At 50.8% G+C, this 27474-nt stretch overlaps 1 protein-coding gene across 2 annotated transcripts in view; it reads left to right on the top strand.

Annotated features, from left to right (window-relative positions):
- MEF2D (myocyte enhancer factor 2D) overlaps positions 1–27474 on the top strand; it is a 165447-nt gene that overhangs the window by 100924 nt on the left and 37049 nt on the right. For both annotated transcript variants that reach the window (XM_044991012.1, XM_044991013.1), the window contains exon 4: positions 12516–12719. In XM_044991012.1, the coding sequence (XP_044846947.1) occupies positions 12516–12719 (204 nt within the window). The remainder of the gene's footprint in view (positions 1–12515; positions 12720–27474) is intronic.

Here is a 27474-nt window from a genome sequence, read left to right on the forward strand (position 1 = left end):
TCTCTTGCCTGCCTGCCTGTCACCTTCGTGGAGTGCTTTTCTCGGCTGAGCTTGTGAAGGTTGGGTGGGGAATAATAGAAGACAGCTGTGACAGTCTGGTTCCCACAGGAGCTACTACTCAGGGTTGCCAGTGGCTGCAATTTTATTGCAAGTCTCACAAGTCTTCAAAGCTCCAGCTCCTGGAGTCAGGTGATTAGGCGAGAATACCAGCTTTCGTCTTTTTTTTTTTTTAAAGTACGTTTCTAACTCTCACGACTGCAGAGAACAGCTTGGGAACGTGGCCCGAGTGTGATCCAAAAGGCTCAGACACCAGGAAGCCTAGAGAAAGCACCCCGCCTGTTTTTTCTTTAAATCTCACGGTTTTTAAGCCAATCTCCTGATTTTGGGGGCCTGCCTCGAGGGTTCTAAATGGTTGGGTTTGGCAGTGCTGGCAACTGCGCTGCTCACGCTGCCACAGCTCTGGGGTGGGGTAGGGGCAGGGCCGGGCCTGTTCACTTCAACCACCAGGCTCTTCCTTTAGCGGCGAAGCTCACCCCCGCCAGCCTCAGTTAAGCCTTGTGCTAGCCCTCTGTGCAGGGGGGAAATAAACCCCTGGCCACCTGGGGCTTTTTACATCTACATTGGAGATGGGAGGTGTGATTCGCGTAGACGTACTGGCTTGAGCTAGTGCCTAAAAATATATCTGCGACGGGCACGTCCTTGGATGGCTGCCCCAAGCTACTATCCGTGCTGTGATGGACACACTGCTATTTTTAGGTGCTAGCTCAAGCAGAGCGGGGGGGGAACACCCCTCCCAGGTCAAAGGTAGATGGATGCTTAGGTAAGGCAGGAACTGTCTGTTCTGTGCTTGTACAGCACCGAGCACCATAGGGGCTTGGTCCATGCTCCTAGGTGTTATGGTAATAGAAGAGCAACTGATTTCATGGCCCCAGTGTGCTAGGTGCTGTACGTACATACAGTGTGAGAGAACCCTGCCTCAAAGAGATCCCAGTCTAAATAGACAAAGAGGGGGAAATGAGACCCAGAGAGAAAGTGACTTATCCAAGAGGTCAGTGCTGGTGCTAGTACCCGGGTTTCCAGAGTCTCCGCTCTGGGCCCAGTCCGCCAGGTTACGCCTCACTCCCAGTAGTACCTCTCTCCTCCGCCTTTCTTCCTGCTTTGCCACAGCACCCCCGGCGGGAGAGATGCAGGCAGCTTGGGAGCCAGCATGAGGACGACAAAAAAAAAAAAAGAGAATCTGGCAGTGGGATTTATAGCTACTATAAAGGGCTAATGGAAAAAGAAAAAGAGAGAGAGTACAGCATGTACACGTTACCTACAATAAAAACACAAAGTGGTCTGATACAAAGAGAGAGACAATTGAGGGCTTGAGAACATCTGGCTGGAACGGTTGCCTGGGGGCGAGTCACGGGGGTCCTTTATCTTTCCTGCAGCTCCTTTTTTTTTTGGATATCTTGTTCTCCCTCCACCCTCCCATTGTAATCACAAACATTTCTAATGGGGATGCTTCTTATCTGACACAGCTGGGATTCCATCAAGAAACACCCCCCCCCCTCGCTTTGAACCGGGTTCTTTGCATGATCAAGGAATGTATCCGTTGGCTTTTAAAACAAACCCAGCAAAACCCTCTCAGAGCCAGGAAGTTAACGAAGCAGCAGGGCTGTTTAATTGGTCATCGGCGCTGGCTTCGGAATCAATTATTTCCCCCTCTCCTTCCCTGGCCCAGCAAGGATGCACCGTGACAAGAGGAAAGAAGCCGCTTTTGGACGAAAGAAGCAACGCACTAGAAGAAAGCGGGGCCCGATCCCGGCTCAGCTCTGTTGCGGTCACTGGCTCTACGCTGACGTAAATCAGCACAGGATATGGCCCGTGGTCTATTTAGGTATTTCTATAGTCACCCAGGTAGTGTGGCCCAGTGTATTGGGTGCCGATCTGACACTCTGAAGACTCATGGACTTTGAGGCCACATAGGGTCAGTATGATCCTGTAGCCTGACCTCCTGCATAGTCCAGGCCTTAGAAACTCAGCCAGGGATTCCTGAATCAAGCCCTTTATCTTCCAGCAGCGCTACAGTGTAGCTTTAGAAAGAAATCTCGTTCCAATTTCAAGGCTTTGTGTGATGGAGAATCTGCTACGGCCCTAGTTGAGACCTAGGCAGCTGAACCCGTGATCAGATGCAAGCAAACAGCCCTCTGATCCAAAGTCAGACACCTTATCCATTAGGCATGTTCCTGGGACCTGCAGCCTGCTGTTGGCCCTGCTATGGTCTTCCTGTGTGACCTTGGTCACATTACTTAATGTCTGCAGGCCTCAGTTCCTCATCAGAAAAACAGAGATAATAATCCTACCTTTTCCTGCCCTTGTCTATTTCGATTGTAAGATTTTCAGAGGCGGGTCTTTCTCTCTCTATGTGTATGTACAGCACCTAGCACAGGGAGGGCAAACTTTTTGGCCTGAGGGCCGGTTAGGGGAGGGGGTCGTGGCCTGGTCTCCACCTCCTATCTCCCAGCCCCACCCCTCTGGGACCCCTGCCCCATCCACCCCCGCTCCCTGTTTCCTGACCGCCCCCAGACCTCCGCTGCCCGCTCCAACCCCTCCTCTCATTCCTGACCCCCCCCGGACTCCTGCCCCATCCAACCACCCCGTCTCCCTGTCCCCTGATCGCCCCTGGAACCCCTGTCCCCTGACTGCCCCCTGCTGCCCCATCCAACTCCCCTCCTTCCTGACTGCCCCCCAGAACCCCTGCCCCCATTCAACCACCTGTTTCCCCCCCGACCACCATCCACCCCCCCGCCCCCTGACCACCACCTCGAACTCCCCATCCCTCTATCCACCCACCCCACTCCCTGCCCCCTTACCACGCTGCCTGGAGCACCGGTGGCTGGTGGCACAGAGCACCGGGTCAGGCCGGCCAGAGCATCGCACCAATGGCAGAGCGAGAGAGCTGAGGCTGCAGGGGAGGAGGGGGCTGCAGGGGAGGGGCCGGGGGTTGCCTCCCGGGCCAGGAGCTCGGGGGCCAGGCAGGACGGTCCTGTGGGCCGGATGTGGTCCACAGGCCTTAGTTTGCCCACCCCTGGCCTAGCGCAATGGGGCCCTGATCTCATTTGTGGTCTCTAGGTGTTAACAAAGGTCCCACTTTCCTTCCACCATTTCTCTCTCCTCTGTTGTTTCAGTTCAAGTGGTGGGCGACCTGCTGCCCGCCATGCAAACGGGAGCTGCGGGCGGCCATGCAAACGTAAACGAACTGTCTGGCGGCCGCCGGCAGATTACCCTGATGGCCGCAGATCATCCACCACTGATCTATTCTAAACTGTCCAGAGGGGTGCGCTTTGGACATAGCGTGACTAAGGAACTGCCCAAACTGGTTGCACGGTGCTGACTCCGAATGTTAGCTTCTCCCTGGGACGGGGTGGGGAAAACGGGCTTCAGTCCAAAGCTCAGGTCCGCCCTGCATCCTTAGCCCATGCGTTGTGGCAGCTCAGCTGGTAAAATTTCCATCTCTGTCTCCACAGAAGCTTTCCTGAGGTTCAGAGAGGGGAGAATCTCTCCTCTCTCATGCTGCTAACCAGTAGTTAAGGAATCTGATGCTGCTGAATTATGCATGTGCTTTCATGTCATGGCTCTGCCTCTGGAAATGTAGGTCTTCCAGTTAAAGCTGCTTTGCGTGTGGGATGTCTCCGCACATGCATCTGTGTGTGTGTGTGTGTGTGTGTGTGCACGCGTCATGTGTGCTCTTTGCTATGCACACGCTTGCTTGCATACTAGCGCTACTAGCTCCCAGCAGAACCTGACCTCATTGAGTACTTGCAGTTAGCTAGGTTATTGGATTGTTGTTGTTGTTTAACATTTATATGGCAGTAGCACCTCGAGTCCAGGTCCCATAGTGCTAGGAGCTGTACAAACACATTACAGATGCCCCAAAGAGCTTACAGTCTCAAAGGGTTCCCAGGCACTGACCCTTTTCTCAAAGATGACTGATCCGTCATTATTATTAGGTATTACGGTAGCACATAAAGGATTTAAGCTAGACCGGACTCTATTTTGCTAGGGTGCTGCACACACAGGTGGTAAGACATGGACCCAGCTCTGGACAGCTTACACTCTGAGTAGAAAAGACAGACCAAGGAAATATTTTACAGATGGGGACCTGAGGCCTGCAGCAATTAAGTGACTCATCACAGGTCACACAAGAGAGTCTGTGGCAGAGCCATAAATTAAACCCAGATCTCCTGAATCCAGCTCGAGAGCCTTGGCCACAAGACCTGTGTGGATGGTCTCTGGGGAGTAACCAATGATTCTGCTACCTGTGCAAACTTAGTTCATAAATAATCATTTGCCTCTGCCGTGTAAGGAACTCCAAGACACTGGGGCCCTGATCCAAAGCCCAGCACGTCTGTGGCCAAGTCAAAACCGAACACAGGTCTCCTGAGAGCTAGTCTGCTGCCTTGGCTACAATCTTCCTCTCTTGTGCTGTCTCTGTCTCGTAGGGAACTTGCCCGACCAGATCTGCACCTTTGCAACCTCAGGGCTAGCATGTTGCACCGAGCTCTCCTGAGAGTCTACGGGCATGTTTCTGGTCCTGCCTGCCGAGCTAGGAGATCAGGATGACTCCCCTGAAATGAATGGAGTTACCATTGATCAGTGAGACCAGAATCAAAGCCCTAGTGTAGAAGCCAAACACAAGAGATGAGAGCCAGTAATAGTCACTAATGACATTAGAGGATAGGATAAGATTTGCCATAACACATCAGCCCACTAGTCCATCAAAGCGGGTCTGGCAAAGACCAGTGCCTGATGCGTCAGGGAAGGGAAAAAATCCTCTGATAGCGCAGGACTGTGTGTGGAAGTAATTCCTTCCTGACCCCTATGGCGATCAGCTTATGCCCTGAAGCATGAGATTTAATTACCCTCTTAGTCTTATAAGGTTAATTCTTCTAGATGAGGGTCAGGCCCATGTAAATCCCAGCCTGTCTGCTTATCTATAATTGAAAGGTTTTTGGTTTCTTTCCTTTTCACTGTAAGGTTGGTAGACATGAATGGCAGGATAATGGTAATTGATGGTTTTATATGTCAGGGGCTTTGCTAGTGGCTAGAACGAAGCACTGGAAGTTGGGACTTCAGGGTTCTATTCCTGGGTGTGGAAGGAGGGGTGGGTCTAGTAGATAAAGAAGTGGGGATTGGTCGGCAGGACTCCCCAGGTTTCATTTCTTACTTCTGGAGAGGGAGTATAACCTAGTCATTAAATTGGGGATCCTGGACTCCTGGGTCCTATTTCTGACACTGCCAGAGATGGGTTTGTTAATCTTGGGTAACTGGCCTGACATTGTTTGCAGAACAGGGAATTTAACTCAGGTCTCCCAAACCCTAACCACTGGCCCATCCTTCCTCTCACCGAGGGCTGAGAGCCGCCAGGCCTTGCTTTCTTTTCTCTCCCCCTTTTCCAGCTTCAGACCTCCAGGCATGGCCAAGAGCCACCTCCCTGTCCCATCTGCCCCAGATATCCCTATTATTGGTCACTCTGAATAGCGTTGCCAGCGCTGAGTTGGTCCAAAGAGACAAACTCAGCTGCGACCCCATCACCGTGTACTGAAACGTCACAGCATCACGTCTATGGGCTGTTGATTGACACATGACACCGCATCAAATCATCATAGCTCCTGACTCTTCCTTGGGATGTGCGTCTTCTGTGGCCATTGACACCTGGTTGAAGTGTGTGAAATGCTACCACCATGAGCTGAGCTGAGTGAAAGATCTGGACTTGGTAGCGTTATGTACCTACTTAGTGCAGCTGTAGTTTGTCCACATGCCATGGCAGGTCCTCAGCCATTGCGACATGGTATTGGCCAAATTCATGCGTGGTGTGACTCCGTCAAAGGCGAAACAATTAGACAGGGGATGAATCTGGCACGATGTTTTGTGGATGCCCAAAATGGAAACCTCTAAATAAAGCTCTTCATCATTTTTTGTGCATGAACTTTTTTGGGGGTCAAATCTTTTTATTCAAAACCAAAACTTTTCATCACCGGTATCATTTTTCCCTCACTTTCACAAAACTTTCCATGATATATTTTCCTGGTGTTTTAACAAAAATCATTTTCAAAATTATCAGAAAATTGTTGTTAACCGAAAGGCTGAAAAACATGGTGGTTTTGGTAAAAGAACAGTTTGAGTAAAAAAATAAGTATTATGGGAAAAGTTCATGAAAAAACTGAGTTCGTCTTGAAGCCTATGAAATGGAAACAAGTTTGAAATTTTTCGCCAAATCATTTTCCTGTGTTTTCCAACCACCTCTATCTCTAACTTTTTCTATCCCATAAAGGCTCAGTGTCTCCTGTTATTTGAAAGCTGGAGAAATGGGATCAGATCATTACCTCTTAGTTTAAGTTTTATTTGGAATACAAATAACCTCTAAAATAGTCCCCTGGAGCTGGTCGCATTACTCATTGCAAGTGTAACCCATGATAACAAGATCTGGCTCTTTGTCCCCCTCTAGTGATTAGTCCATGTATAAGAACATAAGAATGGCCCTATTGGGTAAGACCAGAGGTCCATCTAGCCCAGTATCCTGTCTTCCGACAGTGGCCAGTGCCAGGTGCCCCAGAGGGAATGAACAGAACAGGGAATCATCAAGTGATCCATCCCCTGTCGCCCATTCCCCGCTTCTGGCAAAGAGAACCCTGCGGCCCGCACCACTTCCTGCGGCTCCCATTGTCCGGGAATGGTGAACTGCGGCCACTGGGAGCTGCAGGCGGCCGTGCCTGCGGACGGTCAATGTAAACAAACTCTCGCGGCTCACCAGCGGGTTACCCTGACAGTCTGCGTGCAGCCCGAGGGCCGCAGGTTGCCCACCACTGCACTAGAAACTTGCGCTTTTAGATCCGTGTTTCTGGGTTCAATCCCTGAAGGCAGCCCAAGAGGCAGTGTTGTAACACAGATAAGTTTGGGGATTAATTTCACCCAGTCACCTGTAGCAGAATCACTCACGGACAGATCCAGTTTCTGTGAACGTATTTCTTGTGTATAGGCATCTACCAAACAACTTGGCGCAGGCATGTCTGCCCGAGCTGGGCATTCCAGCTCCAGGGGTAGAGATACCTTTGGGCCCCTTTATGCTTCTCCGGTAGCGTGAAGGGGCTGGAAATTGGGCGCCAAGTGAAATGTACCTGTGCTTTAAGGCCTCTTTGTGCTGCCCGAGCCCTGCCAAGGGGCCTCAATGTGGATGAGAGGGGTTCGCTCTGCGGACTTGAGCACAAAACGCTGTTGGGGCAGCTTTGGGGATTCGTGGCCGTTTTCACGGCTAGCCTGGCTGTCACGCGACCGCTCGTGGGGGAATGACTCTGGAAAAAAGAGCGGAGCTGACTCCCCGCCTGGAGTCGTGGAGAAGACGTACCAGCTGCTGTGGGAGTTACTCGCCCAGCTCTTCAAGAAACCTTTTCTTTGCAGAGGGGAGGAGCCGATTTATTTCAATCTCTCGCTCTCAGTTCATGTGTATAGTTCTGTCTGTCTAATCTAGCCCCATACACACCCCTCTGTCTAGCGAGCTATCCCCATGCATACCCCATTATCTAATCCAGTGGTTTTCAACCCGTGGTCCGCAGATCCCTGGGGGTCCGCGGACTATGTTCAAGATTTCCAAAGGGGTTTGCACCTCCATTCAAAAATGTTTAGGGGTCTGCAAATGAAAAAAGGTTGACTATCACTGATTCTATCTATCTATCTATATCTATCTATCTAGTGCCCACCTGTCTGGTTTCTGAGCCCTGGACTCAGTTATTCAGATGCTAAGCTGTTCTGCCCACTAGACAGAATGAAGTGCCTTTCAATGGGAGAAGCTGCCCCTTATAAATGTGGCCACACGGGGCATTTTAACTTCTCTCTCCTTGCAAGAGCCAGAGTGGCCAGAGGCTCTCCACTTAAGCTCCTGGGCGCACAAGTTTCAAGCTGCCAAGATATCCTTATCATGCAGCAAAGCTAAGCTTGCCCCCCCACCCACCGCACCCCCCCAATCTGTCAGCACGCAGCAGAGAGAGAGAGATGGAGTCTGGCGATGACACTCGCGCTGATCCTGAAGTAATTTGATTTGCCGTCGAGCAGGCCGGAGCTCTCGGAGACCCTGGCAACGTGACCGGGAGGGCTCAGAGGCAGAGCGAGTTAGCCCAGAAGACAAAGTCTCCGAGGGGTTCGGCAGCCTCACGTGGCGGAGAACAGCTGCGTGGTGTGCCATCCCTGCACTTTAAAAGGGCTGAGACGATTAGAGCCGAATCTCGTTACTACTTAATCACCTCAGAGAGGGGAGGGAGGAGGCGGCCCCCGAACCGAAGTCCCACGTGGGAAGCTGTGATATGCAATGTAAACGCTGGGGCCCGATTCTCGTGGACACCGAGGCCCTGTCTACACCCGGAACGCTGCTGCTGCAGTGCCTCGGAGTAGACGCCAGCTCCGCCGAGAGGAGGGGTCTCCCTTTGGCCATCGATAATCCACCTGCCCGAGAGGCAGTAGAATTCTTCCATTGCCCCAGCGCTGGCTACACAGGGACTTAGGTTGGAGAGACAGTCCCTCCCTCCAGGGACCACCTCCCAGCTTAGGGCCCGGCCAATCATTTATATGACTAACCTAATGGATGTACATGGTCCAAGAGCTTTATTCCCGAGCTCTGACAATTTTGTCGAGATTTATTTGCTGTTCTAAATTTTGGGCCGGGTCATTTCAGCAACGCGGTTCTTGTTCCGTCAGCTGTTTGCAGGCGTTCAAAGTCTGTGTGGCGCTGCTTAGTTTTTGATTGGCTGAACTGGTTGCTTGGTTCCTCTTTGCCCTCCCGAATTGGATGAGGGTGGTTCGTAGGGCGTGAGCCTCATTTACGCTTAAGGCCCCTTTACACCAATGTCTGGCAGTGCGAAAGGATTTCCACCCCTTTTGAAACCCCTTTATACTGCCACAGCCACGTAAAGAGACCTTAGGATCAATGAGACTGGGGCCTATTTCAGTGTGAATGGTAAAGGCCCAAGTCTGCAAATCCTTGCTCTCTCTTGAGTATTCCTTACTCCCGTGGGTGAGTCATTGGACTGCCAGTGGGAGAAAGGGTTTAACAGGGATCGGGGCCCAGTTTGTTAAAATGATCGTCGGGCATGCTACAGTTTTTATGGCCTTGTAACCAGGGCCAGAGGATTCAGGGGGCCTGGGACAAAGCAATTTCGGGGGCCCCTTCCATTAAAAAAAAGTTGCAATACTATAGAATGCTATATTCTCATGGGGGCCCCTGCAGGGCCCGGGGCAAACTGCCCCCTCTGGGTGGCCCTGCTTGTAACAGGGGAGGCCTGCCAGCTGTAGTCCCAAAGGTGGCACGCACCTGAGCAGGGTTTTGGCTGATTCCCCTGTACAGAGCAGCAGGAAGCTGCAAAGGGTGGGGCTAGCTCGGACCAGAGTAGGCTCCGGCCAGGGCCGGCTTTATGACCCGCGGGGCCCGATTGGAATCATCGGCAGCAGTCCGGGGCTTCGGCGGCACTTCGGCGGCGGGGGGTCCTCTCCGGGTTTTCCGTGGCGCCGAAGGACCCCCCGCCGCCGAAATGCCGCGGACGACTCCCGGAGCGGGGTCCCCTTAGGCGCGGGCGCGGGGCCCTCTTTGGCACGGGGCCCGATTCCGGGGAATCGGGTGAATCGGCTTAAAGCCGGCCCTGGCTCCAGCAGTGAAATCTGGGATTTGGGAGTGAGCTTACATGGATGTGAGACTGATCTGTTGTGAGCCTCGCTGGGAGAGAGATTGATGTCAGGATGTTGCGGGCCCGCCTGGAGGCAGTTTGCTCTCTCTGACAGGTCTGGTTCTCGGTTGCCCAGCAGCCATTTGCACCAGTGCAAAGTGGGTGCAAAATAGACACACACAGCACGGCGGTGTTTTACACCCCAGCTTTGCATTGGGGCAAATGGCGGCACGACCTGCAGCACGATGGAGAATCGAGCCCTTTAATCTTCCCTGACACAGGCTCTTCAATCCAATAAGAAGCCAATCCTCTGCGCGCTCTTCAGTTTCCATTTGCCGTGGCCTCTGCTGAAGTGCACAGTGCGATAAGACGCAGCCTGCCCCGGATCAGGTGGCCTTATCAGCAGATAAGGGCAGGCAACGCTCCCATTTGTCAGGAGCAAAAGGAACAGGGGATCCGTCCAGCAAAGGGCGCCTCTTCAGTCGACATTGCTAATGACAGCTAATTTAGAGGCGGGGCGGGTGGGAAGGACGGGGGAAGCGGTCGCAAGTGCAGTGACCCTCCAGATCTGACAGACGATGTGGAAAAACGCTCGGACAAGGTCATTTGGACAGTGGGGATGCAGCAGTGTATCTGATGTGTTGGGACACCGGAGGAGACAACCCTGGTGTGTTTAAAGTATCCAAATGCTCAGTGTGTCTCCGAGAAAAGAGCCGTGCCAGTAGGAAGCAAGGGACAGGAGTGCATACTGGCCCTCCCGTGCTCCGAGGAAAGAAGGGGCAAGCGATTATTATTTATTGATTTGTAATATCCTAGTACTTACCTCTGCAACTGAGATTGGGGAACTGTGACGTTAGGTAAGGGTGTGTGTACACGGGGAGTTATTCTGGAGTAGCTATTCCGGATTAACTTTGCCTGCTTAACTCCCTGCGTGGAGGCTCGAGTCAGGAATCAGAGTTCTTTATTCCAAATTAGTTTAATCCACTTCCCAAGTGAATTAGTTTAATCCATTTTGGAAGCAGATTAAGCTATTTTGGAATAAGGGACCTCTTCTTATTCCAAAATAAGAGCATTCACACAGGATGTTAATCAGGAATAACTATTCTGCTTTAAACTCGCACCCTACCTTAATCTGAATTTGTAGACAAGAAGAGACAGTCCTTCCCCTAGAGCTTCCATCCTGAGTTGGTGAGGCAGGCAAATGGCCCAGTGGGTAGGGCAGTAGAGGTGGAAGACCTGGGTTCCATCCCGGCTCTGCCGTTAACAGGCTGGGTGACTGGGAGGGCAAATCATAGGAACTGTCAGACTGGATTGGACCTGAGGTCCACCTCCTTGAGGATCCTGGCTCTGACGGCGACCAGCTTCAGCCCTGCTAATGCATCCACACTGTGCTATACCAGCCTTCTGACTCAGGCTTGAGCTGCATCCACACTGCAAAATGATAGGGATTGGACCCGAGTCCCAGTAGGACTTGGGCTCTGACCCACACCTCAGGCACGGTCCTAAGACGCAGGTCCTAAGTGCTTGCTGACCTGAGTCAGACTGCTCTGTGCGTGTGGATGGAAGTGGAGTTTGGGCTCAAACCTGAGTCAGACCCCAGGCTTTGTGTGTAGTGTAGACACACCCTATTAGTTAGACTCTGTCTAAAGCATAAGGTTTCCCTGCTGTGTGCTTCACTTGCCCCCTTCTTCCCTTTTTTCCTCTGGGCATGTATGTACAGCACAATTGGGGAGAGTTGGGACTCGTGTTCCTAAACCCCTTAGGCGTAATATAATGAGTGTGTTAGTTTAATACAAATAAAAGATGAAGACAGGGAGCCTTATGCTCCTCTTACTAATGGGGAATTGAGGCACAACAAGATGAAGTACCTATTCCAGGGAGTCTGTGACGGAGGCAGGAATGGAACCCAACTACCTGATACCCAAACCGACACCCTAACCCCATGGCCGGCCTGTCTCTCTATCTCTCCACCCATTGAGGTCAATGCACTGACCCCTTCTCTTCGCTGCAGCATGGGGGGCTACAGAGTGGTGCACTGGGGCACTCCTGACAGCCTTGCACCTTAGCATGTGAATTGGTGGCTATGGTGGGTTTAATAAGGGCCAGAGCAGTGAGTGGTTAACGAAGCAAAGAATCAGCTGCCTTTGGCTTTAGTTCTGCAGCTTCCGGTGAAGCTTGCGCTTTGAGCTGCTGCAGCCTGTGCCAAAGAGATCTCTCCCTGCTCAAAAATCAGTCTTAAAAGCCAGACAGATGGTGGCTCTGCTGGGGATTTTGCTAAAATGTATTTTCCCTTGATTCTGCAATATGTAACTTCCAACAGCGATCATCGTCCTTGCACTTTGGTAGCATCCGCCTTGGGAGGATCCCGAAGCGCTCGGCAGATATGAATCGGTTAGGCCCCGCAAGGGCCCAGAGGAGGAGGGGGAGGCTCAGTATTGTCCTACCCATTGTCCAGTTGGGGAAACTGAGGCATAAAGAGGCCAAGTCTTCTGCTCCCACCACTGTGGCTGCATAGCCCTTTAAATCTCCCATAATACCTCACTCGGCAGCCTGCCCATAGTGTGTGTTTTCCCCTGTGTTCCCCTTTCTGTCCATGCTAGCAGCGTGGCTGGCCCAGTCAGGAGATCCATAACCCACATAAACCACATGGATCCAAAGTCCTCCCCTCAGATCCAGATTGGATGCCTTTCTGGACAAGACGCGTTAGTCAAACTCAAATCACTAGGCTCAGTCCAGGGGAAACTGGATGGAGCTCGGTGGCCTTTGTGAGGCAGCAGGTCAGGCTGCAGGATCTATGAATCTCCTGCCTTCTCCCTGCAGGTGACCTTCACCAAGCGGAAGTTCGGTTTGATGAAGAAAGCCTACGAGCTGAGCGTTCTGTGCGACTGTGAGATCGCCCTGATCATCTTCAACCACTCAAACAAGCTGTTCCAGTACGCCAGCACGGACATGGACAAGGTGCTGCTCAAGTACACCGAGTACAACGAGCCGCACGAGAGCCGGACCAACGCAGACATCATCGAGGTGAGTCCTGGCCTTCCCTTCTCCCCACCCTCAACGAGGCTAGAGTCAGAGGCCCTGTTCGTAACTCTAGGGTTGCCAACTCTGGAGTCACCACAGGTCTGCCAGAATGGCGAGGCTCGCCGTGTTTGGTGTCTCCCTTAAAAGTCCCAGCTCCTGGAGGCATGTGATGGTGAGGGAATCTTAGCTTTTCTTTAAAAAAAAAAAAAAGAAGGAAATGTCTAGCCCTGGAGATTGCAGAGAAAAGCTGGGAAATATGGCTGCTAAAGATTCAGAAATGAGGAGGCGAGTGAAAGGACTCCAACTTTATTTCTTTTAACATCTCCTGATTTTAAAGCCAGTCTCATGATTTCTTAGGCCCGACTCATGATTTTGGAATGCTCGGGGCTGGTGCTTCTGTAACTCCAGTGTTACAGCTCTCGCGGTTGTATTGTAGTCTTGCACTGTGTGGTGTTGCTCTTAAAGCACCAGCTGCTGGAGTCATGGGATGAAAATGAAAATGTAAGCTTGCTTTAAAAAAAAAAAAAGTAAGTTTCTAGCCCTGCCTGGGGAGAAAAGCTGGAAAATGTGGCGTGAGTGAACTCTAATGGCTCAAAACCAGATTTCAAATAAAAAGAAGCCCAAATTTATTATCTTTTACAAATCTCATGATTTTTGAAGCCAGACTCGTGATTTCTTGGGCCTGATTCATGGGTCGTGAATGATAAGGAGGGGCAGTATGACACTCCAGCTAATTATGTGCCAATTAACTAGAGTTAACCAACCCCATTGGAAAATAGTAATGTAGACACTGCAAATGTTTGTATTTACCGCTCCCCTCCCCCAAGCATGAGGGGTGGCCACGGCTGGGGATGGGACATTGGAGGGGGAGGAATTCTCTCTCTCCGGTGCTTGGCTGGCTGGTTCTTGCTCCCATGCTCAGGGTCTGTGGGGTCAGGAGGGAATTTTCCCCCAGGTCAGATTGGCAGGGCTGTTGGGTTTTTTCACTTTCTCTGCAGTGTGTGGGTGCAGGATTATCCGGGTCTGTCTCAATCAGGGGCCTCGGGCCCTGGTCCAGCTCAGTCCCTCCTGTTCTCTGCCTGTGGCTCGTTCGAGTCTAGTCTCCTGTGGGCTGAGATATTTTGGTTGTTGGGTTTGGTGTGTGGGTGGTGGGCGGTGTTTCGTGGCCTGTGCTGCACAGCCATTCAGACTCGATGGTCTGGTTCTTGGAGGCCGGGGAGCAGGGTATCTTGACCTTGAGATAAAGCTCTAAATTGCAAATAGGATCGAGAGGATGATAGAAACCAGGATCCCTACCCGCACACAATCCCTGCTCCTCTAAGTAATCGCCATGATCTCAATGGGAGTATTTACATGAGGAGGAAAGCTTGCTGGAGCCGATTTCATGAAATGAGCATGGATTTGCCGCACTCAGGGAGTCTTTCATAGAATTAGGTGTTGTACATTGAGTGATAGGTGCCTGGGGGAGATGGCTGGATTGATGTAGGGGATCAGTAGCAGAACCTTTCACCTCTAGGCCAGCAGCTAACATCCAATCCAGGACAAACACTCGGACACGTCTGGTTGCTGCTTGGTGGGTCTCAGTCCAGTTTCCACTGGGCCACATCAGCCATTGCATTAATTAGCTGTCTTCTGGGCATTCTCAACACAGGAGCCAAGGAGTGTACGGGTGATAGAGACCGAGCTCCCGACTCTGCCCTCATGAGGATCCAGCTGAATTAGGAATGAGGCACAGTAGTTGGGCTAGAATTTTGGAAGAACCCAGGGACAAATTTCCAGGGGGTCAGCGTCCACCCTTGGGGTTGGATTTTCCGAAGAGCTCGGCTCCCATTTTAGGCACCTAAAAAAGTGGCAGGGTTTGCACAAGGGGGTAGCACTTCGGATAACTGTTGGGTGGAAGTTTTCCCATCGGCGTCACCATGGGAGCTGCTGCGTGCAGAAGTCTTATGCAAATCTGACTTTTTCTTCCGGTGCCTAGATGGACGCTGAGCGGAGCTGGTTGCTTGTTTGTTTTGATTCAGTGAAAGCTTTTCGGTGAAAAAAATGCAACCAGTACTTCTCGTCACATTTTTTTCAATGAAAAACTCATCGAAAAATGGGGGGTTTAATCAAAAACAAAATTTTCTACCCAGAACCGATAGTTGTTGACAAAAATATTTGGATTTTCATAAACAGATTTTTTTTAAAGGCCACATTTTTTGTGCATTCTGTTTTAGTGAAAATATTTGGGTTTTCATTGAAAACGGGGGAGAGAATGGTCACAACCCTAACATTTCAGGGCAGAAAATTTTCAACAAAAAGAGACTTTTTGTTATTTTTTGTCAAAAATTTTCACCGGGATTGGGGGAGAGTTGTTTCCCAGCCAGCTCTAAAGCTGGATTCTTCTAAAATCCTAAACCCGGTTGTAGGTGTTGAAAAAAACCAGGCGTGAGTGAGTGTGTGTTTGAGCACTAGCCTGTGTCCACATTAGAATGATTGTATTGGCAGCTGATGAGTTGTGCTCACTCGAGTTTTAATAGACGCCGGTTCTGAGTCATTTTTCACTGCAGTTAGCTCAAGTGATCTACACTCAAGTGACTCCTTTTGTGTTAGCTGAGCTCGGGGGAGAACTGCCACACGGTGAAATAACCCTCAAGTTGCTGTGTCCACACTGGCACCGGTGCTAGGACTTCTGGGGACACCTCCCGGGGTCCTTAGCGCCACAGGAAGCTGAGCTGCTGTATGAATTATTTCCCAATGAATTGTGGGAGAACCCTTCCGGATGCACAGGGGGAATTGTGGGAAAGCATTGGAGGACTAGCTGCACTTGAATGCTGCTACCTTGTGATCCACACTACAGAGTGGTGGTCTTAACAACTGATGAGTTGCACTCACTCAGGTTTTGGCCTATACATCCCTCTCAGGCCAGACAGCTCGAGTGAATAGCATCACTGCACGTGAGTGATAGAGTTTTGTGTGTGGACGGGGTTAGGGGCAACCCTGAGGTTATAACTCGAGTTAACTTCACAGTGAAGATGACCGGGTTTGTGCAGAACTTGCACTGCCGCAGGCAGCACTGAGAACCGTTCTGCGTTGGAGCATCTCCACCTCTCAGCTGTCAATCCAGCTCCCTTCCCACCAGCAGCGAATTCGCAAGCACGAAAGGCTCAGCGAGGCATGCGCCATGTTCCCGAGAGCCGAGAGAGCTCTGATTAGAGCCGCGCGTTTGTCACTTTCGATGAAGAAGCTGCATGTGGGCAACTCCCTCTACGTCCGAGCAAATTTAGACAAATGAATGGGTTGGCTGGGTAATTATTGCCATTACAGGCGGACGTAAATTAACACACACACAGCGCACAGAGCCTCTAGTCATTCAATTTATCTGCTGGAGATGGCATGGATGCAAAGGATCAGCGCAACCACTGCACAGGCAGAATGATGGTGCTTGGACCTCACGCAGCAGCAAGGTTTAACCTCTTCAAAGCGCTGCTGGAGAAATAATCTCCCCCTTGCTGTTCTGGCCATGTCACGTCTGCTTTTAAATCCTTGTGGTGCGATCTGGCAGCCTCCCTCATCTCTCTTAGGCTTTGATTTCATGGGGGTGGTGGGGGTAACTGGAACCTCCTCAAATCTTGCTTCTTTTCTTTCCTTTCAAATACATGCCTGATTGCTTTTTTTTTTTTTTTTTGGAGAGCAGGCTTTGAACTAAGAAGCCTTCCACCTCTTTGTTCAGCTGATAAAATCCTGGAGCCTGATTCTCATTTAGGCTACGTCTACATTAGGAGCACTTTACCGGTATTGCAGCACCAGTCTACTAGAGCGGCAAAGCGCTCCTAGAGTGGACGCAGCTGTACCGGCAAAGCCGTGCTCTGTACCCGCATAGTAAAGCCACTCCCCTACGAGCGAAGCAAGCTAAACAGTGTTGTCATTATAACTTCATCTTGTGCCAGCACAGCTCTGTCGGTCAGAGATCCCACCCTCCTCCATCCCCCTGACTGATACAGCTATGCCAGCAGAAGTCTGTAATGTAGACTTGGTCTCTCTCACAGTTTTTGTACTGGTATAACTATGGCAGTTGGGGGTGGGATCTTTTACTGTTATACAGTACAATCCTTAGTGTGGGTGCAGTTATATGGGTATAGTATTGTCTTATCCCAATATAGCTTAGGCTACGTCTACACTACCCGCCGGATCGATTGATAGATTGATCTATCGGGGATCTATTTATCACGTCTAGTGTAGATGTGATAAAATCGATCCCTGATCGCTCTGCCGTTGACTCCAGAACTCCACCGTGGCGAGAGGCAGAAGTGGAGTTGACGGGGAAGCGGCAGTGGTTGACTCACCGCTGTCCTCAGGGCCAGAGAAACCGACCTAAAATACACCGACTTCAGCTATGCTATTCACGTAGCTGAAGTTGCGTATCTTAGGTCGACCCCCCCCGCCCAGTGTAGACCTAGCCTTATTCTCCTTCTGTACAGGCATTGCTGTACTGGTGTAAGAACCTTACATTGGTGTAGCTGCGTCCATACTAGGGAGCTACACCACTGTAACTATACCGGGGTAGGTAAAGTGTTGTCTACACACAAAAGCTGTAGCACTTTGAATTCACTAGGGCAACAAAGGATGACGATGTTTGGTCTTTCTTACTGGACCTGTTTGCATGAAGGCCCCTTTACACCGCTTTGGCAATATAAAGAAGTGTTGGCGTGAGAGTCAGTGTAATTTACTCCGTACAGGTGTGAATGGGTGTAAATGAGAACCTTGTCCCTTGGGTAGTTGTATCTACACCACTGCAAAGTCAGTGAAAAATTCTGCCCTCCTGATCTGATGGGGTTTCACCCCCACTTCGCGCTGGTGTAGATGACCCTACAAGGTCACAACGGCTTTGATACTGCTCTCATTGACACTGGGGTAAATCCTCTGTGACTCAAGTCGGTGGAATTACCCTGGTGCCAGTGAGCTCAGAATCAACCCCCCTGCCTGGGCAGAATAACTGCCCCCACCCCAAAGATGCAGCCGTTTGCTCCCACATGAGTGGAGCTGTGTGAAGTCCCGTCTTTGCTAGTCTATAATAACATCCTTGCCAGCCTTCTCCATGGTGCTAGTTCCGCTTAGCTCGCACCATTCGACAGATTTGTCTTGGCCTAAAAATATAAACATTTTGGGCAGCGTTCTCCTCTCCTTATGGTCCAAGATCCAAACACTTGAAATCCAGCAAGTTTCATCAGTCAGCCCTTGGCACTCGGGGAAGTGCTTTGTTTGTATCAAATAAATAGATGGATCCGCATCCAAAATTGAAATAAGAAAAAATGCATCGGGAGAGGAAACATATGAGTTGATGTGCAAGAAAACTGAATGTTCTGGGCTCTGCAATCTGCCAGTGGGGCCCCGTAGCACTGGATTCTCCCCTGCCCAACCACCCAGCAGAGGAAGACCCCATATGGATGGGCTTTTAAACCTCCTTTATAACCCTTCCTGCCCCAGACTGCTTGCCCGGCACAATTTAGAGCAGCCTCGAGGCTGCTCTAAGTTTTCCCCAGCTTCCCCCAGCCCGAAAAGGCTGTTCAGGCAGCCAGGGATAGCCAGCACACAGAGGCACTTCAGACATGCTCCCTTTCCCTTAGCCACAATCCATGCACCGAGTGACAGGAAGTTGCTTCTTTAGGAGCTGGAGCTGACTCCCGCTGAAGCCAGCGATCTACGCTTATTTGCTCCAGCTGAGGATCTGGCTCAGGGGAGCAGGTTCCATTGACCCTTCCTAGGCCATAACAGCCAGAAATCGCACCAGGGTCCTTGTCATGGTTTGGAAGCTGCTTTGGGCCGCCTGGTGTAATTCACTGTCTGCTGCCCTCCACCCTGAACAGCATCTTAACGAGGTTCATCGTATGACTGAGCGGCAGCTTCCAGCGTGCACGGAACGCGGAGTCTCCTTTGGAGCCCCGAGGACAGAGAGTTTTTAATTTGCTGCCTGAGCTGATTGTTTTTTGGCTTCGCCGGCGAGACAAGCCCTGATATAAATCTCTCTGTTAAGGTGTTTCCTCTCGAGAAGGGATTAGACGGCTCACCCCTATGTAGGAGCAGCAAGTGGCTTGTTTCTTTAATTTCAGGCATTGGCTCGCAGCACCCCTGGGGACCTTTCGCTTGCAGATGTTGCGAGCCAAAGGCTAAGCTGCTGTAACCTGATTGCAAGGGAGTTGCACCAGTTTGCACCAGCTGAGGGGTCGGGACCCCTGATTTGAGGATGTGTCGCTGGGCTCTCTACACTGGTTCCCTCCCTCCCCTGCAAATTCAAGCCAATGGGGATTCCTCACCTCCCGTTCGGAAGAGACAACATGTCTCAGTGGTTAGTGTGTTGGACAGGGAGACCTGGGTTCTATTCACAGCCATGCCACTGGCCTGCTGGGTGACCTTGGGCAAGTCACTTTGCCCTCTCTCTCTGTACCCCCTCCCCTCCTTTGTCTTGTCCGTTTAGCTTGTCTGATCTCTGGGGCAGGGACCTTCTCTGGCTGCATGCAGTGCCCCGCACAATGGGGCCCTGATTTCGGCTGGTGCCTCTAAGAGAGATTTATGCCGCTTCTGGATACAATATCTCGTAGTATCATTGACACTGCTGCCACGCTATCAGAGAGGTCTCCTTTGCGTTAAATGTGACCTTGTCCTCCGATGCAAAGCTCCACCCCGCATGGAATTGCTTTCCTGCCTCTCCCTTCTGGCCCATGTATCTTTAGCCCCGGATGGAGCATCGGCTCTGATCTGCATTAACGAATCCTTGGTAAGCACTTTTAGCGAGCAGTCCCAGGGGCAGAGAATCTGGTCTGCAGACAGATTGGGATGTGCAGGGTGGGAGCCAGGAGGAGGTGATGGCATTGGTCTCTGGGGAGGGAGGACAGCTGTTTATTCTGTGCAAGGAGACAAGCTGCTGGCTGGGGAAGCAGGGAGGGTTGGTGTTAGCTGGAGAGGTGTCAACTTAGCCTTGTATCAGCTGCAGGAAGGGTGCTGTGAATCAGCCAAGTGTGAATGTGTGTGTGTGAATGTACGCGAGTGTGTGAATGTGAGCGTGTGTGTGTGTGAATGTGAGCGTGTGTGTTTGAGTGTGAGTGAGTGTGTATATGTGTATACACCCATATGCGTGTGTGAACGAACATGTGTGTAGTGGGTATACCCATGTGTGAGCGTGGCCATGTGATCACGGGTTGTGTGTGTAAGAATGTGAGCTTGAGCGTAGGTGTGTGATTTCATGTGTGCGCATACGTGTGGGGCAGAGAGATCTAAAAGCTGCTCTAACTTACCTGTGGGGGGGGGCCAGGCAGGGCCCTAAAGGACGGGGCGGGGGGGCACAAAGATGGTTTAAAACTGGCCTCTTTTCATCCCAGACGTGAGTGCAGGAACAGAGGCCCAGATGCCGAAATCAGTGGGAGTTAGGTGCCTAAATACCTTTGAGAGTCTGGGGTAGAGTAACTGCGAATCCGACCCCCACTTTCCCCCGCCGGTTGGTATGTTGTAGACACAAGGCATTGCCTTGACTTGTCGTATGGTTTGCAGTGACAAGCCCCGTCCTCTTTTTCCCTGCATGTAAACGCCAGCAGCCAGATGGCTCTGGAACGAGATCGCCAGTATCCTGGCTGCACAAGCCAGAAGGGATGGCGAGCAGCTCTGTGCTTTCCAGAGGTAATTCACAGAGAGCGCAGCACCTGTTCTTTTCTCTGATGATGGAAGGGAGCAAGAAGCGATGTCCGGGTCTCCTTGCTGAGCGCAAGGCAAACAGAAGGCTCATAAAGAATAAACGCCCCTTGCTAGACCCTGGGGGTTGCCAGCTTTGCTGTCCTAACCCTTGAGCTAGCTTCACAAAAGCACTTAAAGAAACAGGGCGTTGTCTGTCAGAGCTGCACCCTCTGTAAAGTGGGGATAATGGTGCTCACCTCCCATGTGAAATGCTTGGCGATCTATTGATGAAAAGTGCTAGATGAGAGCTTGGGATTATTATCATAGGAGAAATTTGCAGGGAGCCTGAAATAGGTGCAGTCCCGTTCAATGGGCGCTGACTCAGATGGTAACGATCACGCATGGAGTGTCATCAGCGAGAACTGTTTCACAGATCATCAAATCATGGAAGAAAGGAGAAGTGTCCTATCATGGAGCTGTCCACCACCATTTCTCAAAATGATGTAGGCAGGTGTAAAAAGGAAGCTGTGCAGGCTGCTATCAGCACATGGCAGGGTTTTGATGGGGCCGATCAGTTCATTTTCCTGACTGAGGCAAGGAGAGGAGGCTGGTGCTTACTTTTCAAAGGTTTCCAAACACTGATAAGGCGCTGCCAGCTAATGATGTTGTCGTGAGTCTTGCACGTGGTCCCCTTGAAGCCTCAGCTCCTGGAATCCTGTGATGATTGAGAATCTCAATTTTCAATTTTTAAAAACAAGTCCTAGCTGTGGAGAAATGCTTGAGAACGAGGCACCCGAAGGCGCAGAAATCAGACAGAAAATAAACGCAAAGAAACAAACATATAACGTTGAAGCCAATCTCATGATTTTAAAGCCAATCCCAAGCGTTTGGGGAGCCTGTTTCATGATATTTGAATGCTTGAAGTAAGTAATACTGCACGAGAGCGGGAGAGAGTGAGGCATGAGTCACACAGTTTGGAGAGGGCTAGATCTGGCCCAGTTTAACTCCAGCAGCCATTTAGGGCCAGTCTCCTGGATGAAATGCCCTGCAGAGAAATGTTGCAAGCGCTAGTGAAATGGCAGCGTCTGTCAGCAGAGGATTTTAGCTGCATGGCCCCCATGGCTCTTTCTGGCCCTGGCAAAGTTCTGGCTGTTCCAAGCTTTTAAGTCTGAGGAAAATCTCTCCTAGTGCAAAGGGGGGTTTCCTTAATCGGGTGAGGGACAGATGAGTCTCCGAGACAGGCATGCTGGCAGCCACGTGATGGTTAAAGTTGAGATCACGCCGGCTTTGCTCCTTGCTGTCGCTTCTCATTTCCTCACAGCCTGGCTGATGTGCCGGTTTCTGGTAAGCGACTTGGACGGGAGCGGGGCTGACAGGGGACTGGATGCTCAGAATCCATTTAAAGACATGCAGCATTCTTCCCTTCCCTTGCCTTCCCACATTCAGCAGCCCTATCTGGGGCCTGGTTTTTTCCCCTCCAGGGCACGCTTGTGCTGTCATTTTCACACACCCAAATTGCTGCCAATGGCGGCTCTTTACGCCGGTTTTAAATGACAACGCACGTTGCAGGGAATGGCAAATCTGGCATACAAGGGTGAAGATGGCAAGTTCTGATCAAGATCCAAACTTTTCCAGCATTTGGGGTTGTTTCGATTACAGCCTTTAAAGGAAGTTGACCCCATGCTGAGTGAGCATCCTTTGCTCTCAGACTCCCTGAATGTCCCGCTGGCTCTTGAATTAGAGTGCTGTCGCTTTAAAAGCAAAGCAGGCTGGGAATCTCTTCCTGGGTATAAAATAAGAGAGCTGCCATCTGCCAAAGGGAAGGGCATCTGTGGCGGGTCACACTGAAGGGACAAACCGACGGACATAGCAGTGACAGCTCATCAGCCAGGCTGGGCAGGGATGGTGTCCCTAGCCTCTGTTTGCCAGAAGCTGGGAATGGGCGACCGGGGATGGATCACTTGATGATTCCCTGTTCTGTTCATTCCCTCTGGGGCACCTGTCAGAAGACAGGATACTGGGCTAGATGGACCTTTGATCTGACCCAGTAGGGCTGCAGTTCTTATGTTCTTATCGACGGAACTAAGGCTGGTTGAAAACTGGGAATTCTTTTCCACTAACATTTTTGAATGGACGGAATGGTTTTTTCTCCTGTTTGAAAACGTTCCAATTTTTCGATGGAACTAAAAAGTGAAAAATTTTGTCTTAAATCCGTTTGTGACCCACCTTTGCTCTTCTGACTGCTCTGGCTGTCGATCGAATGGGACCTGAATTTGGCCTTTTGGCCTTTGAATGCAGTTCGGAGCTCTGAGATCCAGAGGCCGAAGCCTCACTCCGAGCATGTGGCCCACCGATAGTGCTGTGTCTGCTCCAGCTGGTGGCACTTTCCATCCATCAGAGCAGTGTCATCCGAGCCTGGAAAGAACCAGCCTTGCTCTTGAACAAACAGTGGTCTCCTCCTTCCTCCTCCTCCTCCTCCGAACAAGCTGCCCAAGGGCCAGAAAGGGCCGTGATGGAGATTAGCAAGTGCTGAAGAATCTGCAGCCTACATGACACATGGTGTTGTTGTTTGCCACAGAAGTGCACTGTGCTTCCTCACTGCAGATGGATTCCCTGCCCCAGAATGCTCAGTCTAAGATGAGAGCCAGCAGAGGAGGATAATCAGTTAGGAGGCTAATGTGTGTGTAATCAGCCAGTAGAGTGAAATGGGAGGTGGTGTGATCCAATGGATACAACACTGGACTGGGCTGGGAGTCAGCAGACTTGGGGTCTAGTCCCAGCTCTGCCTCGGACCTGCTGTGTGACCTTGGGCAAATGCCTTACTCTCTGTGCCTCAGTTTCCCCTCCCATCCTGTAAGCACTGCAGGGCTCTCGTGCTGTGTTAACACAGAGCTCAGGGCAACGGGGGTCTGAATCTTGGTTGCGGGTGCTACTGGAATCCAAAAAAATAATATCAAGAGCTGCTTTAAAAATGGGCAGGAGGGGTTTTGGGGTTTGGGTTTGGTTTTTCCAGAAGTAGAGCTGAATTTCCCCCAACTCCATTTTCTGTGTTGACATTTTGATGAAAAAAATGTCCTTGAAACGTCACAATTCAAAACATTTGGACCAGCCCTGCTAAGCAGCCATGGTTAGCGGTGGGCTGGCTGCTGGTAAACGCAGTGCTGGCCAGCGATGGGGAGTGGGAACTAGTTTCGTGGGGAACCTCAGGCTAGATCCTCAGCTGGTGTAAACTGGTGCAGCTCCCTTGATTGCAGGTACTTTATAATTAATGGAGTATGGTACTTTCTGTGAAATCACCTGTGCTCAATACCAGCCAACACCCCGTCCCCAGAGACAGCCCGCTTGTGAGGGTGGAATGTTCCCCAGCTGGCCAAAGGTATTTGCTGTTTTTACAGCGAATCCGAGCCATGCTAAGCTCTGTACCTGCCACGCGTGGCGTGTCCATCAAATTAAGCAGGCAGCTATTCAAACAGGAAGGGCCTGTTTTTCCTCCTCTGGCTGAACCTTGTGAAAAACCAAGATCCGCTGAAGAGCTAAAGACGCTTTTAACGAAAAATGGCATTTAGTCGAAACCCCCAATTTGCCTCTGAATCACCGTTTTGATGGACATTTTCAGCCAGCCCTGGTTGGTAGGTAACACCTGGCCCAGCCCAAGACAAACCCCGCTTTTAATGATCTTACAGGAGCCCTAGATCTGTCGTTTCAACCCTAGCCTAAATTTGCAGCGCCGTCTCGTGTTAGGTATGCCAGTCACCCAGGCCCTGATCCGAAGCGCTTTGAAGTCAGTGTGGGAGGATATCCATTGACTTCAGTGAGTTTTGGCTGGGACCCTATGTCCCTTTTGCTGGAGAGGCTTGTAAGCACTCCCACAGAACGTCTTTGAGGGCCGACTTAAAGGAGATTTTTGTCTGAACATTGTTCTCCCTTTGCACTCCCATCTGCGGCTTTGTTCTATATCCAGACGGCAAAATATATGCTGGTTGGGGCAGAGCTGGGGTAGTTGAAAGGATCCAACCCAAGTATTCATTATGGGAAATGCCAGCCAGGGTTGCATTCACCTCTTTGAAAGTTACCTAGAGCCTTCTTTGATCTTCCATTTCACCCACTCATGTGGGAGGCAATTAATTTAACCTCATCGCCGAAGGAAGCCACCTGCCCGGCCCTTCCCCCCAAGCGTTTTCTTGCTAGAGATTTCAGTGCAATGGGACAGGGAGATATAAGCTGGGAGAGAACTATAGTTGCTGCTGATCATGAAAACCCTGCTCAGCTCAGCCACTGGCTTGGGCGAGTCAATTCATGTCTCCGTTCCTCAGTTTCCCCCTCCGTAAAACAGGGATAATGCTACTGCTCTCCTTTGTAAAGCACTCTGAGACCTACTGATGACCAGCCCTAGATAAGAGGTAGGGGATTATTGTTATTTGAAACGCTTTGTGAAAAAGTTTGCTTTGGAGCAGGTTTTCTCCCCATTTTTTCTACTCCCAACTCCCATTTTTGTTGTTTGCTTCCCATTTCACCGCCGAAAAGGGAGAGGAGCGAGGAGAAAGGTTAGAACGAAAACCAGAGAAAACAACTAAATTTCTCATTGCTGGGAAAATGGAAAATTTTGGGAAAAATTCCGATTCCCAAAACAAGGATGAGTTTTTTCCACCAAAAACCAAACCAAAAACAATTTCGATTTTTTTTACCAGTTCTAAAGAAAAATACAGTGAAAGTCTTTTACTTTGTTAAAACTCGATTGCTTGGTTCTTTTACAAGGTGTGTGTGGGGGGAAACCGGAGGTCTTGGCCAATCCTTGGGCGTGGTTTTGAACCCGTCCAAGCCATCTCTCTCCGTCAGGCCACCCACACAGCTGTGCTGGGTGTAGCTAGGGTTCTGCCGGTACCAGGCTCCTTCCAAAGAGCTGCCACGTTCCATCTGCGTTGGGAAGTCACCTCCATTTGTGATTGGGGTCGCCAAGCGAACCAGCATGCCAAGCGCAGCTTCTGAGAAGCGCGATTGTTGTTGTTGGAGCTGGGTTTATTTTTAGCCTTTCCTGTGCTGGTGGCCTTACCAGCTGGCTTGCTTCTCTCTCCAGGCAGGAAACCACTGGGCTCCTTCATCGTGACCTTTAAACCTGCCCTTTCGCACCACTTCCCAGTGAGAGTCTCTGACACACACACCCTGGCAGACCCTCCACCCCGGCCCAGACAAAGGCCTTCAGATAAACCCCCGAGAAACCAAGTGTTTAGCCCTTGCCCTGGCTCAGACCTGAATGCCGATATCTAGGGCCTGATCCTCAGTGGGTGTAAACCGGCCATCAGCGCTTTTGTGACTTGCAACGCCCGAGGCTCTGGCCCGGAATCTCTGACTGTTCCCTTGTGTCCTCACTTGCTGGGTGCTCCGTAAACCAAAGCACGGCGAGTGAGGGGCATAAACGCTGAGCATTGATCCCATCTGGGCTGCATGGGCATCCGCCCTGGCTAAACGCCCGAAGTCCGGGCTCAGCCTGTACTGAGCTGGAAGTGAAACCTGGGATGGATTCTGCTGGGGAGGGGGAGGGCATTCTTTGATGGCTGCCAATCCCGCAACAACCTCCCAAGTGGGAAGACCGCTGTACCTTTGAGGGCCCAAGTAGGGTCTGCATGGCTGCAGGGAACGGCCCTCCCAGATTTTATTGCAGGACTGGGGCTTAAGAGCATAAGAATGGCCGTATGGATGGCTCTGTACACACACATCGTGAGGGGCCGTCTGCACGCAGATTTGCATCAGTTTACTAGTTTGTCTACATGCAGAAATTAACCGGCATAGCTATTGCGGACTAGCCCTTTTGCAATAGGTATTCCGGAACACACTCTTATTCTGGAATAAGGGTGTCCGTATGTGGAGTTATTCTGGAACAGTTTATGCACTTTAATCTGAAATAATTTTCAAGTGTAGACAAGCTCTTAAACTGATTTAGTTAAACTGGTGTAAACCCTTTGTGGAGGCTTTTATTTTGCTTCAAGAGCAGTTTGTTTCATCTGATCTTTTTTGAGGTAACTTTAACCCTAAACTAAACCCAAATAAACCTGGTGTAATCCGGAAGAAGAGCAGCCTTTTATACCAATTTAACACCATGCCTCAAGCTAAACCAGTGGAAATCCATATGTAGAAAAGCCCTTAGAGACAGTCCCTGCCCCAAAGATCTTACATTGTGAATAGACAAGACAGACACAAGGTGGGACAGGAAAGAGAAAAGGAGAGTGATGTTGCAGAGCAAGGTTTAGAACTCAGGTCTAGATATCAGACTCCCTGTTGCATGTTCCTTGTATGTTTACCTGTTCCAGGTGTATCGGCCCATGTATATACAGGTGTGCTGCAGTATAGATGCAGTAGATGCACTGAATTGTTAGAGGCCAGATTGCATTTGAAGCTGCTAAATTGGGTAAGCAGATGCCTGGAAAGGGCTTTCTTTGTGGAGCAGCATTTCCAGCCCTCTCTGTGTCAGAGAATCAGGAGTGTTGCGTTGGAGACCGCATTGCTTCATTTTGCAGCCAGTGAAACGGTAGGAAGTTGTTCGGCTTTCATTGGTGTGAGTGACTCAAGCAGGCACGGCTCTTCCCTCTGAATCAGTCCCGAGCCCCTGCCCTGCGCTTTGCTGAGGGGCGCTGTGCTGCAGGGAACGGCGTGGGAGGCTCCGTAGACGGTGCTGTCCTCTCTGAGTCAGTGCTGACGCAAATGCGCCAGTGCGGGGCTGGGGAGGGCTGGTGCTTCAGGAAGCAGGGTGAGCGGCTCAGTGGGAGGCGCTGTTCTCTTGGGAGCGGCGTCCAGCACGAGCACATGCGATTGGAGATATTGTCTTGTAGATACGGTGTAAAAACGAGGTCCTCACCACACCTGGTTGTTCTAACAACATAAGACCGGCCATGCTGGGTCAGACCAATGGTCCATCTAGCCCACTGTCATGTCTTACAACAGAGTTAAGTTGAGATTCTGAACGGAGTTACACGGATGTTAACAGCTGTGAAATTAGGATCCCAGTCACTGGTTGGGTCCTATCCCAGCAGTACTGGGCCATTTGGATTTGGGAGCTTTGGGTTTTGGTATGCCCAGCAATGTCGAGTAGGGCTGCCAACCATCCAGGATTGTCCTGTAG

This window comes from Mauremys mutica, chromosome 17 (assembly GCF_020497125.1).
Source record: "Mauremys mutica isolate MM-2020 ecotype Southern chromosome 17, ASM2049712v1, whole genome shotgun sequence".
In the NCBI taxonomy this organism is placed as follows: Eukaryota; Metazoa; Chordata; order Testudines; family Geoemydidae; genus Mauremys; species Mauremys mutica.